The 15,175-nt window shown below is 28.9% G+C and overlaps 1 protein-coding gene across 1 annotated transcript in view; it reads left to right on the top strand.

The window, feature by feature from the left end:
- The first annotated feature begins 14,353 nt into the window (after positions 1 to 14,353).
- MDAR1 (monodehydroascorbate reductase 1) overlaps positions 14,354 to 15,175 on the top strand; it is a 3,905-nt gene continuing 3,083 nt past the window's right edge. The window contains exon 1 of the mRNA XM_021434068.2: positions 14,354 to 14,511. Coding sequence (XP_021289743.1) covers positions 14,461 to 14,511 — 51 coding nt within the window. The 5' untranslated portion in view covers positions 14,354 to 14,460. The remainder of the gene's footprint in view (positions 14,512 to 15,175) is intronic.

Genomic DNA, 15,175 nt, shown 5'->3' on the forward strand with positions numbered 1-15,175 from the left:
CTTTTAATAAAAATTAACCATTGACAAATGTTAATGTAAATGCATAATAATAAAGATAAAAATACTTATAGTGAAAGTTATACATTTAAACATCTTGATGTAAATTTATGAGAATAAATGTAAAAATACATTAAATTGAAATAAATATTATTAAAATATTAACGTAAATGTATAAGAGTTACGATACTAAGTCAAGTTAATTAAAGTACACAAACTTTTAGTGAAAATTAATTATTAAGTTTTTATTTTTGAGCAAAAGAATTTAACCATTTACGAATTTCAAGTTAAAAATATATAACAATAAAAATAGAAACACTTATAACGAAAATTAACTATTTAAAAATCTTGACGTAAATTTATAAGAATGAACATAAAAAAATCATAAAGTTGAAATAAACAATGTTACTTAAAAAAAATTATTAAATATGTAAGAATTACACTACAAACAAGTAAGGAATTACCGATGGAATATTTCATTAATAATACTTTTGATTCTGCCGGTAATGTGATATACTGACATGGAATTATAGACAAAAACTTTAATTGGCATTTTGTCGACATAACTATCATCGGTAATGACAAATCTGTCATGGAATATTCTGTTAATAAGGATACTGATCAAATATTCTGTCAACAAAGGTTTAGATCCGTTGGCCGATACGTTCGTTAGTGATTTTTGTTAGTAGTAATATTGATGAATGTAAATTCATCAGTATTGCTCGTTGAAAAGTAGCAATAAAATAAATCCGTCAACAATTCCATTGGTATTTTAGTGACTACTTTATCAATGGATTACCATCGGAACACTGACGGATTCGATTTTGAAGCTTGAAAGCCATATTTATCGATAATGCCTTTGAATCCATCAGTAATTCATTTGGTATTTTTTATGAACTTTAAAGGTAATAGATGAATTCCATCACTAATTCTATCGGTAACTAATGAATTTGATCGATAATGGATGAATTCCATTGGTAATAAATGCAAAATCGATTTTTTTTCTAAAAATTCAATTTTTGTCTGTCTTGTTGGTAATCTAATTATTATATGATGTTATTATTGAAAAGCAAACATATACGTTATTAAAAATATGAAAATGTTATACAAATCATAATTAATACAAATGAAAAAAATTCAATTTAAACATCCATGAAAAGTACGAAGTACAAAGAAGTCTATAACACTCAATCATTGAGGAGTTAGTTGCTTATCTTGCTGTTGCTATTGTGGTTGAGGCGGAAGAGCTGATTGCTATGATGAGGAAGTCGCGAAGGAGCTCGAAGGCAGTAACCTTTCAATAATCACTTTCAACAAGTCATTAATATTGCCCACTGACACTAATAAGTGATCAATGTTAGTAACTAATTATCGATAGCCATCGAGCTCAAGTGCAAGAGGCGAAGGAGGTCTTACAACTTCAAGATCAGAAGCGAACTCAAACGTCGCTGCTATAGCTAGAACTGTAGAACCAAGGACTTCGGTGCCAAATCCACAAATATGGGGTCTAAATAGTCTTCGGCTTCTAATTGCCTCTTCCCATGCCGTAAGATCAAACTCCACTTGGAACGATATCACATCACCATACTTCTACGATAAAACTACAGTATATGATTCCTACAAATAGTAAAATAATTAAATTTATTAGCATAAATTACACTGATCCCCTCAACTTTTGGCCATAATTACACGTGGCTCCAGTAGCTTTCAAAATGAACATTGCACCCTTAATTTTAGACAGTGTTAATGCCTAAATGTGAAATGTCTAGAACGTTTTTTGTCTTTTTTCACTCTTTTTCTTTCTTTCAAGTCGACCGACAATGCTCCCTTATTTCGATTGGCCACTTCAAAAAAACACCATATCTAGAAAGCACCAATCTAGTGCTCTTTAAGAGACCACAATGATGGGTGTTCCCTTTAGACCACTAGATTAATGCTCTTTAAGAACACTGCGACTGGGAACACCAATACCAATGCTCCCAAGGAGCACCATGATGGGTTTTCCCCAAGAGCATCAAATCGGTGCTATTTAGGGAAGCATAATCTGATTGAATTAACCATTATCTGACCAGATCTAACTGTGAGGTGGCTGACCAAGGGAGGTAGAGTAGAGTTTTTTTTTTTTTTGGAAAAATTATAGTTTGGTAATTTTTAAAATCATTGAAGTGTAAAATTTTCTTTCAATATTGTCACATCATCAAATTAATGAAAATATTAATAGTTGACTAATGGCTGGACGTATGTATCCAGTAAAAGTTTTTCCTTGGGAGAGATTGTACATTTTGAAAACTAATGGACTTGTATGAAATTATGTCTAAAAAGTTAAGGGTGTTAGTGTATTTTATCCAAATTATAATGGTATTTACATTGACAACTTTAGACCTGTTGTCAATAAATTCTTCAATACCCGCCTACCGCTTATGAATGTGTTCAAAGAGTTTAAAGAATGTCACTTGTCTCTGCACTGTAATCACAACATGACAATAAGAATAAAAAACACATTATTGCATGGTATTGCAATCATTAACAATACAAAACAAGTAAAATGAATCATTTTTGTAGTATTACAATAAAAACACATATCAATTTCTTCCGATGTAGTGTAAAAGGTAAAAAACCACCTATATGTTTTGTTATGTAGACATGCTTCTTTGATAAATGGTTTTGATGGGCCTTGAGTGTGCGTGTTTGTCACTCGGGCATGGACCATACGTTATCAACTAACTAGTCCCATATCCGAATTATTATGGTATTTAACTATTAAGCAACATATATAAGCACACCTATTATCATTTACACTGACAGCTTTAGACCTGTTGTCAATAAATTCTTTAGTATCCTTCTACTACTTATGAGTGTGTTCAAAGAGTTTAAAGAATGTCACTTGTCTCTGCATGGCTTTGGACTGCAATCACAAAAAGACAATAAAAATAAAAAACACATTATTGCATGGTATCGCAATCATTAACAATACAAAACAAGTAATATGAATCATTTTTGTAGATTTACAATAAAAACACATATCAATTTCTTCCGATGTAGTGTAAAAGGTCAAAAACCACCTGTATGTTTTGCTATGCAGCCATGCTTCTCTGTTAAATGGTTTTGTTGGGCCTTGAGTGTGCGTGTTTGTCACTCAGGCATGGACCATACGTTATCAACTAACTAGTCCCATATCTCTGCAGTGATCCAAGATTGTGGCTTACCCTTTGTCAATAGTATATCGACTTCAGGGTCATTTGCATCCTTTTTGGCCTATTCGCGCTCATCCCATAATAAATCTTTCAGCTAATCCTTGCAAATCTTCTCTCATATGTTACGAACCTCCGTTGCATCTGTAGTAGCCCATGTAAAAGATTCCTAATGCTCTCCCAGGAAGCACCACTATTGGTGTTTCCCTTAAAGCACTAGATTAGTGTTCCCTTAGGAGCATTACGATTAGAAACACCAAGACCAGTGCTCTCAAGGAGCACCATGACTAGAGTAGTGCTCCCCAAAAGAGCACGATCTAAACTGGAGAGCACCGATCTGATCAAATCTAGCATTCTTTGACCAAATCCAACTACGAGGTGACTGGCTAGCGAAAGGTAGGGTAAAGTTTTTTTTTTCTAAAAATTATAGTTTAGTCATTTTTAAAATTAATGAAGCCTAAAATTGTCCTTTAAATATTACTACATCATCAAATTAATAGAAATATTAACAGTTGACCAACAATTGGACTTATGTGTCCAACAGAAGATATTCTTTTAGAGTAGATTATACATTTTGAAAACTAATAGACTTATGTGGAATTATGGTTAGAAGTTAGGGGTGTTAGTGTCTTTTATCCAAATTATTATGGTATTTAATTGGTAAGCCACATATATATCGAATATAAATACATATATTATCATTTACACTGACATCTTTAGACCTGTCATTCATAAATTCTTTAGTACCCTTTTACCACTTTTGAATGCGTTCAAAAGGCTTGAAGAACGCCTGTTGTCTCAACATGACCTCAAACTGCAATCACAAAAAGACAATAAGAATAAAAAACACATCATTGTATGGTATTACAAACATTAACAACATAAATAACAAGTTAAATGATTTGTTTTTGTAGTATTATAATAAAAACACATACCATTTTATTTAATGTACTGTAAAAAGGTAAAGAACCACCTGTATATTTTACTACATTACCATGTTTCTCTGTCGAGTGGTTCTGTCGGGCTTTGCATGTGTGTGCTTACCACTCAGGCATGAACCATATGTTATAAACTAACTGGTCCCATACCTTTACAGTGATCCAAGATTGTGGCTTACCCTTTGGCAATAGGATATGGACTCTGAGTCATCTACATCTTTCTTAGCTTTCTAACGTTTATCTTGTAATTGATCTTTGAGGTGGTCCTTGCAAATCTTCTCCTACATGTTGCAAACCTCTATTGCACCTGTAATAGCCTATGTAAAAGATTCCTACATCCAATCAAAATATATATTAGTACAAAAAATGATCATAGATATACAATAATAATATACCCTTATGTTACCTCAAATTTACACATGTTCTCTTTATGCTCTTAAGGAACATGCCTTAAAGCTACTCCTGTAAAGTTACTCCTGATGATCCTCATTATGGTTAGAGTAACTTTAGTAGCCTCAAAAGTACTACAAAATCAATACATTGTTAGTAAAACACATTAACTCATTAATGCGTCTTTACCAACAATATATCTAAGGTCACCTTTAGGTACTAATCACGAGTCATTGAAGATATGGAGACCATTGATGGAGTGATTTAAAGCTAAACTAGATAGTTAGAAATCTACACTTTTATCATTATGAGGGAGAGTTACTTTAATACAATTAGTATTAAATAATCTTTCGATTTACTCGATGTCCTTGTTCCAAATGCCAAGAGGTATCTAGAATGAACTTGAAAAAATTCAAAAAAGATTCCTATAGTCTAAGAATCAAGCAAATGCTAGAATATATTATATAAAATGGGATCATGGATATGATTTTAAAGAGAAAGGAGGACTCAAGTTGATTAATTTGGAGATAAAAAATAAAGCCTTGTCGACTAAATGGTTATGAAAGTTTGGTAATGAGAAAGAATGTTTATGGATAAAAATCATGATAGCCAAAAATGACTAAGATTTGTGTACCCTCCTAATTTTGCTGTCTTGTAAATGTTCTAATCTCTAGAAAAATATAATTTCTCTTTTACTGCCTACTAACAAATTCTTGTTGTAGGTTACTTCTAATATGGGAGTTAATGTTGGCGATGGAAAATCTATTTTATTTTAGCAAGATCAATGGATTAATGACAAGATTTTGCAAAGTGAATTCTCAAGAATTTATACTTTATTAGTAAATAAAATTGGTGTGCTATATGAGTTTGGTGAATGAAAAGAATCTAAATGGCAATAAATCATCGAGTTAAGACATAATGTTTGGATGGGAGTTCCAACAATGGATTGGCTTATGGATAATTCTCAAACAGTTTTCATTGAGTAAAAATTTAAAGGATGGAATCATGTGGAAGGCTACATCTAGTGGTTCAGACTCGTCTTAATCCTTCTATAATATAGCATTATCTTCATATGGTTAAATAAACACGGTTTGAAAGAAGGTTTGGTTGGATTAAACTCCTTATAGAGTGAACTTTTTGCTTGGTAACTAATGTGGGAAAAGGTAATTGTCAAGGAGGAGTTGGCAGTCAAAGGATTGCTAGAGGATGACAAGGCATTGTGCGTGTTATGTAATAAAAATCAAGAAATGGTACACATTTAATTTTCTTATGTAGTGAATTATGGAAAGTTTGGTGCATGTGGTGTGATAAATGGGAGCTCCAATGGGTATCTTCGAATAATCCTCAATACTTTTTCCTAATGTGGAAGTCCTAATGTGTTTAGCTTTTTATGTTATTACTTGGCTTATTTGGAAGTTTCGGAATGACATGATTTTTAATGGAAAATTGTGGAATATTAATCAATTGTTTGATCTCATTAAGTTAAGGGTGGCTGTATGGTCTAAAGCTAAATGGACACACATAAAGTACTCAATTGAAAACTTGATACATTACCCTAAAAACCTAAGAGTGGGGAAAAAACTAAACGTCATTTGCTGTGTACCACTCTTAGGCTAGTGGAAATTTATTGTAAATGAAGCATATTTGAGTAGTTCTGGTCAAGCTGGTAGAGGTGTACTTCGAAATAACTCAAAAGAGGTAAAGGCTAAGTTCTTTAAGATAATTGGAATGGTGGACTCGAATTCAGCAGAATTGTTAGCTATTCATGAGGCTTTCTCTATTATTGCTTCATTTTTGAATAATCATTCTTACAATCTTTGGATTAAGAGTGACTCAGCTAATACGGTATTATGGACTAATAATCATGAGGAGGCACCATAGAGGTATAGGCAGCTGATCATTAAAATGGAGCAATTACAAGAGAAATTTATATGCTGAAAAATTACTCATGTTTCGTGTGAGGCAAATTATGTTGCTGACATGCTTGCTAAAGAAGGGATTTTAAGAAGTTCGAATTTGCTATGAATTGAATGAATAATTTGTCATGGTGATAAGGAATTAAAGAAGTTAAGTTGATTAAGGAGATTGGTATAGTTTGAATAAAGTCCATGCTTGGTGTGGAATGGGATTCTTTTAATTTTTGACATTTAAAAGAGTTTTATAAGAGATTGTTGTCCAATAATTTGGATTGAGTTTAGATACTTCATATTCAATTCAAATTTAATTTGATATAGTCCTAGAGATCTATAGATGTAGTGTAAACTGATTTCATGTGTGATGGAGTCACGTTGTTTTTACAATTCAAACAGGAGTAGATTTCTACTTATAGGGGGGAAGATAGTTTGTGCCTTATGTTTAGACAAGCGATTGGAGCTTTGATTGAATTTTAAGATGTGTGGTTTTTGTCTTTATCTTGATATTGTAGGATTTATGTAGAGTGTCATATGTGAGCTAAAGGTTTATGCTAAATTATGAAAGAAATTATTAGATAGCTTTTGGCCTTTAGACAACAGGTTTTATGTTAGATTGAAATAGAAATTCTTGGACAACATTTAATCTGATTATTTTGAATTTGAATTTAGTATGACGTGTTCACGATGTTAGAGTGGTGCTTAGGGAATTTATACTATATGGATATTATCCCCACATCTAAACATTTGTACTTAGGGGCTATTGTTACTTTATTTTTATATGATATTGTAACTAATAAGTTTGAAGAATTTTATTTGTGGTTCATTGCAATAAAATTACGTATCTTTAAAAAAAATGCATTAATAAAATTAATGCATATAATGATATAAATTGGAGTAGAATAAATTACCTCTTTCTAAAAGGATGCATAAGCATATATCAATCTGGATGAATAGAAGTGGGAAAGTCAAGACTCAACCCTCAACCCCTAGCTTGTGACAAACTATTAGATGTAATAACAATGTCTAGAATGGAGGTTTCAACTGGAGTAGTTGAATTCAACATCAGTACCTTTTGCTCTACATAAGTATTTGCCATTAAAGTGGGAGTTCGTGGTCTAGCAAGAAGATGTGGCATAGCAGGTGGGCATCTGAAGGGCTAGTGACAATAGATTGTCTTCAAGGGTTTGCCCTTGTCTTTGACTTAATGTTGTCTGTGCAATAAGAAGAAAAATCTACAATTGTTAGTAACTATCAATAGATAATATGAATATAAACATTAATTTAACTATCAATAAATAAATATATGAAATGATACATATAAATGAATACCTTCATAAAGTTTTAATGTCATTGTGAAGTCAGCCTTGGTAGAAAATTTATGCCAGCCTTTGAATTATTAGTGCTAAATTCATGCAAGCGTCACAAGCAATCCTCTAACTTCAAATCATCACCATTTCTTCTTTTACTTACTTTCTAACGTAGGCAATTTTGGATATAAAACAATATTTCTCAATTATCATTCCATGAACATAATTATACAATAACCTAAACAGTTTTTTCCACATTTTAAGCTTGTTTTTTTTTTGTTTTATTCCAAATAAATGTCATGGTAAGCATGTGACAAGTATTGTTAATTGAGTCTAGCCTTAAAAGTTTAAAATTTATTGACACACCTCAACATCTATGGTTTTTTTTTGTTTTCTCATTTATTAATGCTACATTTCCAATATTGTACCCAAAAAAGAAAAAAGACGAAAAGCATCAATATATCTTACTTCGTTAATTCAACAATGTATCTTAATTCAACAAATAAATAAGGGAACAAAAAACGGATAGCTAATAAATCCTTCTTTCTCCCTTCATGTCTTTCTTTCACTTACAATATTTTTTCCAAAAAAAAAAAGCATAAATTTTCTCTTTATGTGCATCCAAACAATTACAACCACAAGACAACATCATTAAAACGAATGTACTAACACAAAATTGCCCTAAAATCTAACCCGTAACTTAACAGCTCCAAAAGGAAATGAACAAACTGATAAAATCACAAATAAAATCCAAATGGAAAAAAAATAAAAAAAATTTTCATGGCAACCTAATGGGAAGCTTACTTATGCTGTCGAAAAAGATTGGAGGAAAGATAACCACCTAGCTCGAATAGGAGAAACAAATCGGAGGAGAGATGTCACCAACGAGGGTATGTCAAAGTTAGCTCGTGTTGAAGACTCTTCGATAGGAGGGAATAATGGTTGGTTAGTGAGAACTGGAAAAAGAGGGCTCGGCGGTGCGAAAGGGAGAGAGAGAAAGAGAGGGGGGAGAATTGAGGGGAAATCTTGATCAAGATTATAAGTTCAAATTATCGACAAAATTTTCGTTGGTAATTAAAAATAACACTACCGACGGAAATTCCATCAGTAAGTAAACACTACAACTACCGACAAAATTTTTGTCGACAAATTAGTAACTAACCTTTCTAATAAGTGCAATGGCATTACTGATGAGAAATTTGTTGGTAATTCTGTCAGTATCTTATATCTTTTTCGACTGGATGTTATGTATACAATTTTGGTCCGTAAATTCCGTCGATAGCTCTTTTACCGACGGGATTGTTGATCAATAATCTTGTCATGCCTTTCATTAATTTTGAGTCATCATATTGCCGATAGAATATCGACAGATTGAGTTCTGTTGGTATACTCCATCGGTAATACTTAAGTGACAACTTTGATGTATTTTGTCAGCAATCCTTAGATAATTGTCAATAGATTTTTACAGACAAATTGTTTTTTGTCAATAAAGCCTTGTTTTCTTGCAGTGTTACCATAGCAAGTCAATTTAAATAAAATAAATATATATTTAATAAAAATTAATTATTTACATTTATATTATCGAGCAAAAAATATTTAACCATTTATAAATTCTAATTTTCAAATGTATAATAACAAAAATAAAAACACTTGTAATAAAAATTAGTTATTTAAAAGTCTTATCATAAATTTATAAGAATGAAAGTAAAAAAATCATAAAATTGAAATAAACGTTATTAAAATGTTAATGTAAGTATGTAAGAGTTTCAGTAACAAGTCAATTTAGATAAAATAAATGTTCTTTCAGTGAATTAATCATTTATATTTATTTTCTTGAGCAAAAATATTTAATCATTTACAAATTTTAATTTGTAAATTTATAATAATAAAAATAAAAACAATTGTAATGAAAATTAGCCATTCAGAAATCTTAATATAAATTTATAAGAATGAACGTAAAAAATCATAAAATTGAAATAAGTATTGTTAAGATATTGATGTAAATATTGAAAAGTTACTGTAACAAGTCAATTTGGATAATAATAAACATACTGTTAGTAAATATATATTCTTGAGCATTAAAATTTAACCATTTACGAATATTAATTTATAAATGTATAAGAATAAAAATAAAAACACTTGTGATGAAAATTAGCCATTTAAAAATCTTAATGTAAATTTATAAATATGAATGTAAAAAATCATAAAGTTAAGGGTCCATTGGTAACCAGAAAATGACTTGCTAGAGGAAAATTTTTTCTGTGTAAAATGTTTTACAGGAAAATTTAATATTTTTTGTTGTTTGGATAAACTGTTGAAAACATTTTTTATTATTAGGATCATTTTATGAAAAATATTTTCTATCATGATGGAGTTATTTAGGTGTTAAAAGAATAAATAGGAGTTGATTACAAGACAATATTGATATTTGATTTTCATTAATTGGGGATCAAAATTAAGAATGAAAATTAAAATGGACAAAATCAATAATGATATTTCACAAAGCATTTAATCACATATCTGTATTGAAAATAAACTATAATTTTTAAAAAGCTTTCCATCTTATCACTTTTTTTATCATAACTTTAAAAATATAAATATTCATTAATTATGTAAGATATTCAAAACCTTTATACTTATAAATATGTATTCATTAAATGACGATTATTGAAATATTTTTTATTATAATTATTATTAAGATTTAAATCTATTATAAATGTGTATTCATCAAATGATGATCATTGAAATATTTTTTATTATAATTATCAATAAGATTTATTCCATTTATAAATAAAAAATTTAATTGTATTGAATGGTTTCATTAAAAAATATTTTTGTTAATTTTAATTGTGTTGTATAATTTAAATAATAATATTTTAAATTAATATTTTAATTTAAGTATTAATATTTTTATTTTTTTAATATTTTAAGTTAAATATTAATATTCATCAAACTTGTATTCATAAACTTAGAACCTATTTGGCTATTTTTTTAGCTTAAAAGCTATTATGAAGCTCCTATAAAAAATAATAGCTTTTAAAATTAAGTTAATCTGTTTGATAAATTACTTTTATAAATTCCTTTTTATAAATAAGTTGTTTGACAAAATAATTTATATAAGTTTTAATTTTGATTAAAATTATCATAAAGGGTATTTAATAAATAATTTTCTATTAATCACAAATTCCTTTGTTCATAATGAAAAAAAGTTAACTTTAGTTTTTATTTATAAAAAGTTTTAAAGTATTTTTATATAACATAAAATTTATAATTAATAATGAATCATATAAAAATGAGAACAGATAATGTTGAATTATTTTTAATAGATGAGGGCATTTTTGAAACAAAAAGAAAATTTTTCCTAAAAAAAAGTGTGTTTTTAAAAAAAGAGCAGAGAAAGCTCCTTCCTGGAGCTTTTTTCAAAGCTCTTTTTTCAAATTTGTTCTTTAAAAAAAAGCTACTTCTTTTTTAGAAGCTTCTCCAAATTCTTGTTTGGCCTGACTTTTGCTTTTAAAAGTAACTAAACTAAAAAAAAAATCAAGCCAAACAAAAACTTAGTATAAAAGTGTTTTTGCTGTTCTATAGAAAATATCTTACGCCTTTCAAGGGTATAAAACATTTTTCATGATTAACCTTATAGACTCATAAAATGTTTTACATCTGTAATTAATTTTTCATCTTCCAAACAAGCATAAGTCCTAAAAACATTTTTCAAAAAATATTTTACTACAAAACAAATAGACCCTACAATAAGTAATGTTAAAATATTGGCATAAATGTGTAATAGTTACCTATAACAAGTCAATTAAATAAAATAAATATACTTTAAATAAAAATTAATCATTTATATTTATATTTTTGAGAAAAAATTTAACCATGTATAAATTTTAATTTATAAATTAATAATAAGAATAAAAATAGTTAAGTTAAAATCAATCATTTAAAAATCTTGATGTAAATCAATAAAAATGAACATAAAAATTCACAAAATTGAAATAAGTATTATTGAAATATTAACATAAATGTGTTAAAGTTACTATAACAAGTCAATTTAAATAAAGTACACATATTTTAGTGAAATTAATCATTTATAAATGTTAACGTATTACAAAAAGAATAAAAATACTTAGTGAAAATTAACTTTAAAAAATCTTGACGTTAATGTTCATTTTTTTATTAACTTTAAATATTAATGTTCCTATAATTATATAATTATAAATTAATATTAAATTTTATTATATTTTTACCTTTACATTATACTATAATATTAAAAAAATTGATAATAATGAGTTTAACCTAATTAAATTAGTTAAATACAATACTATATTAAAAAGAATAATATTCTTATATTTTAAGATAAAAATAGAATAAAATTAAAAATTAGATAACATTGAACATAAAATGAATAAAATTAAAAATTACTCATATTATTTACCTGTTAATATATTTTTTTATATAATTGGGGAAGCAGGAATTTGAGCTTTACTCTTTAGATAAGGAATTATGTACCAACCAATGAACCAATTATTCGGGTGCTACCTGTTAATCTATTTAATAAGATTTTATTATTTTTTTAAAATTATATAATTTAGCCTTATTGTAAGGTCAGCCCTATCCATTGCGCTCACCACAAACAAAAGCAATGAATCTTGACCTTATGCTAGGAGCACTTGGGAGCTAAGTTGGCTTTTTTTATTTTATGAATATTAATATAATTATAACAATTAAACAAATTATAAATTGAATCAATATAATTTTGTTAGATTACAATACAAATAGGATGTTAGATCACGTTATTGAAAATCAAAAATATTAGATAATGGCTTTAGGTTATGTATTTATGTCACTTTCTTTAAAATTTTATTTGTCCCATGAATTATTTATTTAGATGTGTAAAAGCGTTATAAACTATAAACTTTGGGGATATAATAAAGTCTACTCCGTTTTGTATTGATGAAACCAATTCATTGAATATTCATCAATGTATGATAAGATTACAAAACTTTTATAGGATTTTTCTACAATAAAATGGTATAAAAGCAATTTGAGAAGAATTTGAAGAAGGTGGAGAGAATAATTGCAAATTGTTTCTATTTGTTCATATTCAAAAAAAAAAATCAAAGAGCTTATTTATAGACAAAGATATATGTCTTTGTGTAGACACAATTTTTAAATAAATATAACTATTTGAACAGACATAATTATTTAAATGACTTTCTTCATTTAATTCTTTCATTATTATTGTTGAAAATGTTCAACATCTTGATTCTCTCCTAAATTATTGAGAAACCCTTATTTATATATATATATATATATCTCTTTAATGGCCTTGTAAGATACACAATTTAGAATATAAAATTTCTCCTTTTATAGTATAGTATTAGAGCTATTTTGTTTATTTTTTATTATGATATTAATAGATTACAATTACTATATTATTAGCCTAATTCTCTCCTAAACTTTATTAATCTCTTTGTAAAATACATAACTCAAATACAACAATTTTCTCTTCATAAAATTAAACATGAATGCTTGATATCTATAGTAATACAAAAATTAATAGGACCAAATAGGTGGCTGATTATGTTGATCTCATAAACTTAGTCTTTTGTTTGGAATATTTCATTTTGTCATTCATTTAGAATTATTTAAATAAAAATCAAATTTGTTAACCTTACTTTCATTGCATGGGCAATTTGTAGTGAATCAACATTATTATATGAATATATTATGCAAGCAGAGCATTGTTTTGTTATTAAATTTAAATGAAAAATATACCATCTGGGCCTGCTGTTCTGAATCAGGTTAAAGCTTCGACCCTAAAAGATGAAAATATATTTATTTTTGATTTGGGCCTAAACACATGACCAAGTCCAATTCCCTCGAAGGTTGCCACTTGCCACTTCAGAATCATGTGTCGGTTGTTTGATTCCGGTAGTGGCTGTTGAGCAGTATAGTCAAACCACGTTGCCGTTCGGCCTTTACTTTTGGTGTTTTTAAACGTTTCTTCTTTTGACTGACGACATGATAAATTGTGGTACCGGTCGCACGGGAACATTGACGCGTGTGAACTAAACATCGGATGAAGATGCCTTACCAGATCATCAATGACGTCAACGTCTACCATCCTTCCAAAAACCCGAGGCCCATCCTTTTGCGGGAAAAGTCTTTAAATCCCTGAATAACTTTTATATAAAAAAAAAAAAAAGGATGAAATTTAAATATTTATTGACTTAAATATGAAAGAGTCTACGTTCAAAGGAAGACTAAAGAAAATTCATTATTTAGTAAAATGAGATGCTGTACATACTTCAGCAAGCAAAATAGGAAAAGGAACCTTCTGATTGGTAAAGAAAAAAGAAAAAAATTGCTAAAAAAAGGAAATAATTAAAACAAATAAATGGTTGGATGATGGACAGCGAATAGCTACTGTAGCTGATAACTTCAAAATTTGTTAATAATAATATTGTCTAAAATTGAAAATAATCAAAAAATAGGAAAAAAATATTCCAATAGGGGACCCGAAATCGTGGAAGATTCACAGTCAGCCGTAACGGACGGCTCTGTAGATGCCACGTGGCAAAGTAGTACATCTAAAGGTGACCTAATGAGGAGCGTTGCCTCCTTATAAATTTGTTGGACCAATTTCCCATTCTCAATCCTACTTAAAAAAATCGGTTAATTACCAAAAAGGGTGAACGAAAAGTGTCAGCTTGGATCGTCGATGGCGGAGAAGAGGTTTAAGTACGTGATCCTAGGCGGCGGTGTCGCTGCTGTAAGTCCCCTCCATCACTTCTGGCTCGTGGATTCCAACTTTCATCATCATTATTTTTTCATGAATTTTATTTGAGTTTATGATGTTTATCGATGCCTTTGATTTTGTGTATAGTAATTGTTGTACTCAATGTGTAATTTATCGGTTCATTTTGTAAGGCGTACGGATCTAATGTTGCTGGGAAATAAAAATGAAAAAGAATTAGTAAATAAAAAAATACATCTTTACTGCCAAAATGTTGAGGAGAAATAATTGAAAAAGAATCAAATGCCAAATTGAAGCCCTAGAATTGTTGTTATCCATTTAGTCACTGGATAAGGAGAAATGACTAGCTTATTAAGCCTTTTATAGTTGTTGAATTGAGTTCCTGAAAATTTTGTGTTTGTCAAAGTTTCATGTGAAAATTATTTGTTACTGAACTTTATTTATCTGTTCTGTACAGCAATTTGTACATATATATGCATATATTTTTGGAACTGGATTTACATTTAGGTAACCAAGCATGTTTGCGATTTGTAACCTAGTGTAATGTACCAGTTGCTGTTTTAATTGTGTAGAGCAGTGTGAGTTGTGAATGATGGTTGGGTTTTATTTTGCATTACTTAAAACGCAATAATGTGGAAAAGCAGAGCTTCTTTCATTTTATTGTCATAGTCACTCTCTT

Source organism: Theobroma umbraticum, unplaced genomic scaffold (genome assembly GCF_002168275.2).
Source record: "Theobroma umbraticum cultivar Fairchild unplaced genomic scaffold, ASM216827v3 scaffold_86.0, whole genome shotgun sequence".
NCBI lineage: Eukaryota > Viridiplantae > Streptophyta > Magnoliopsida > Malvales > Malvaceae > Theobroma > Theobroma umbraticum.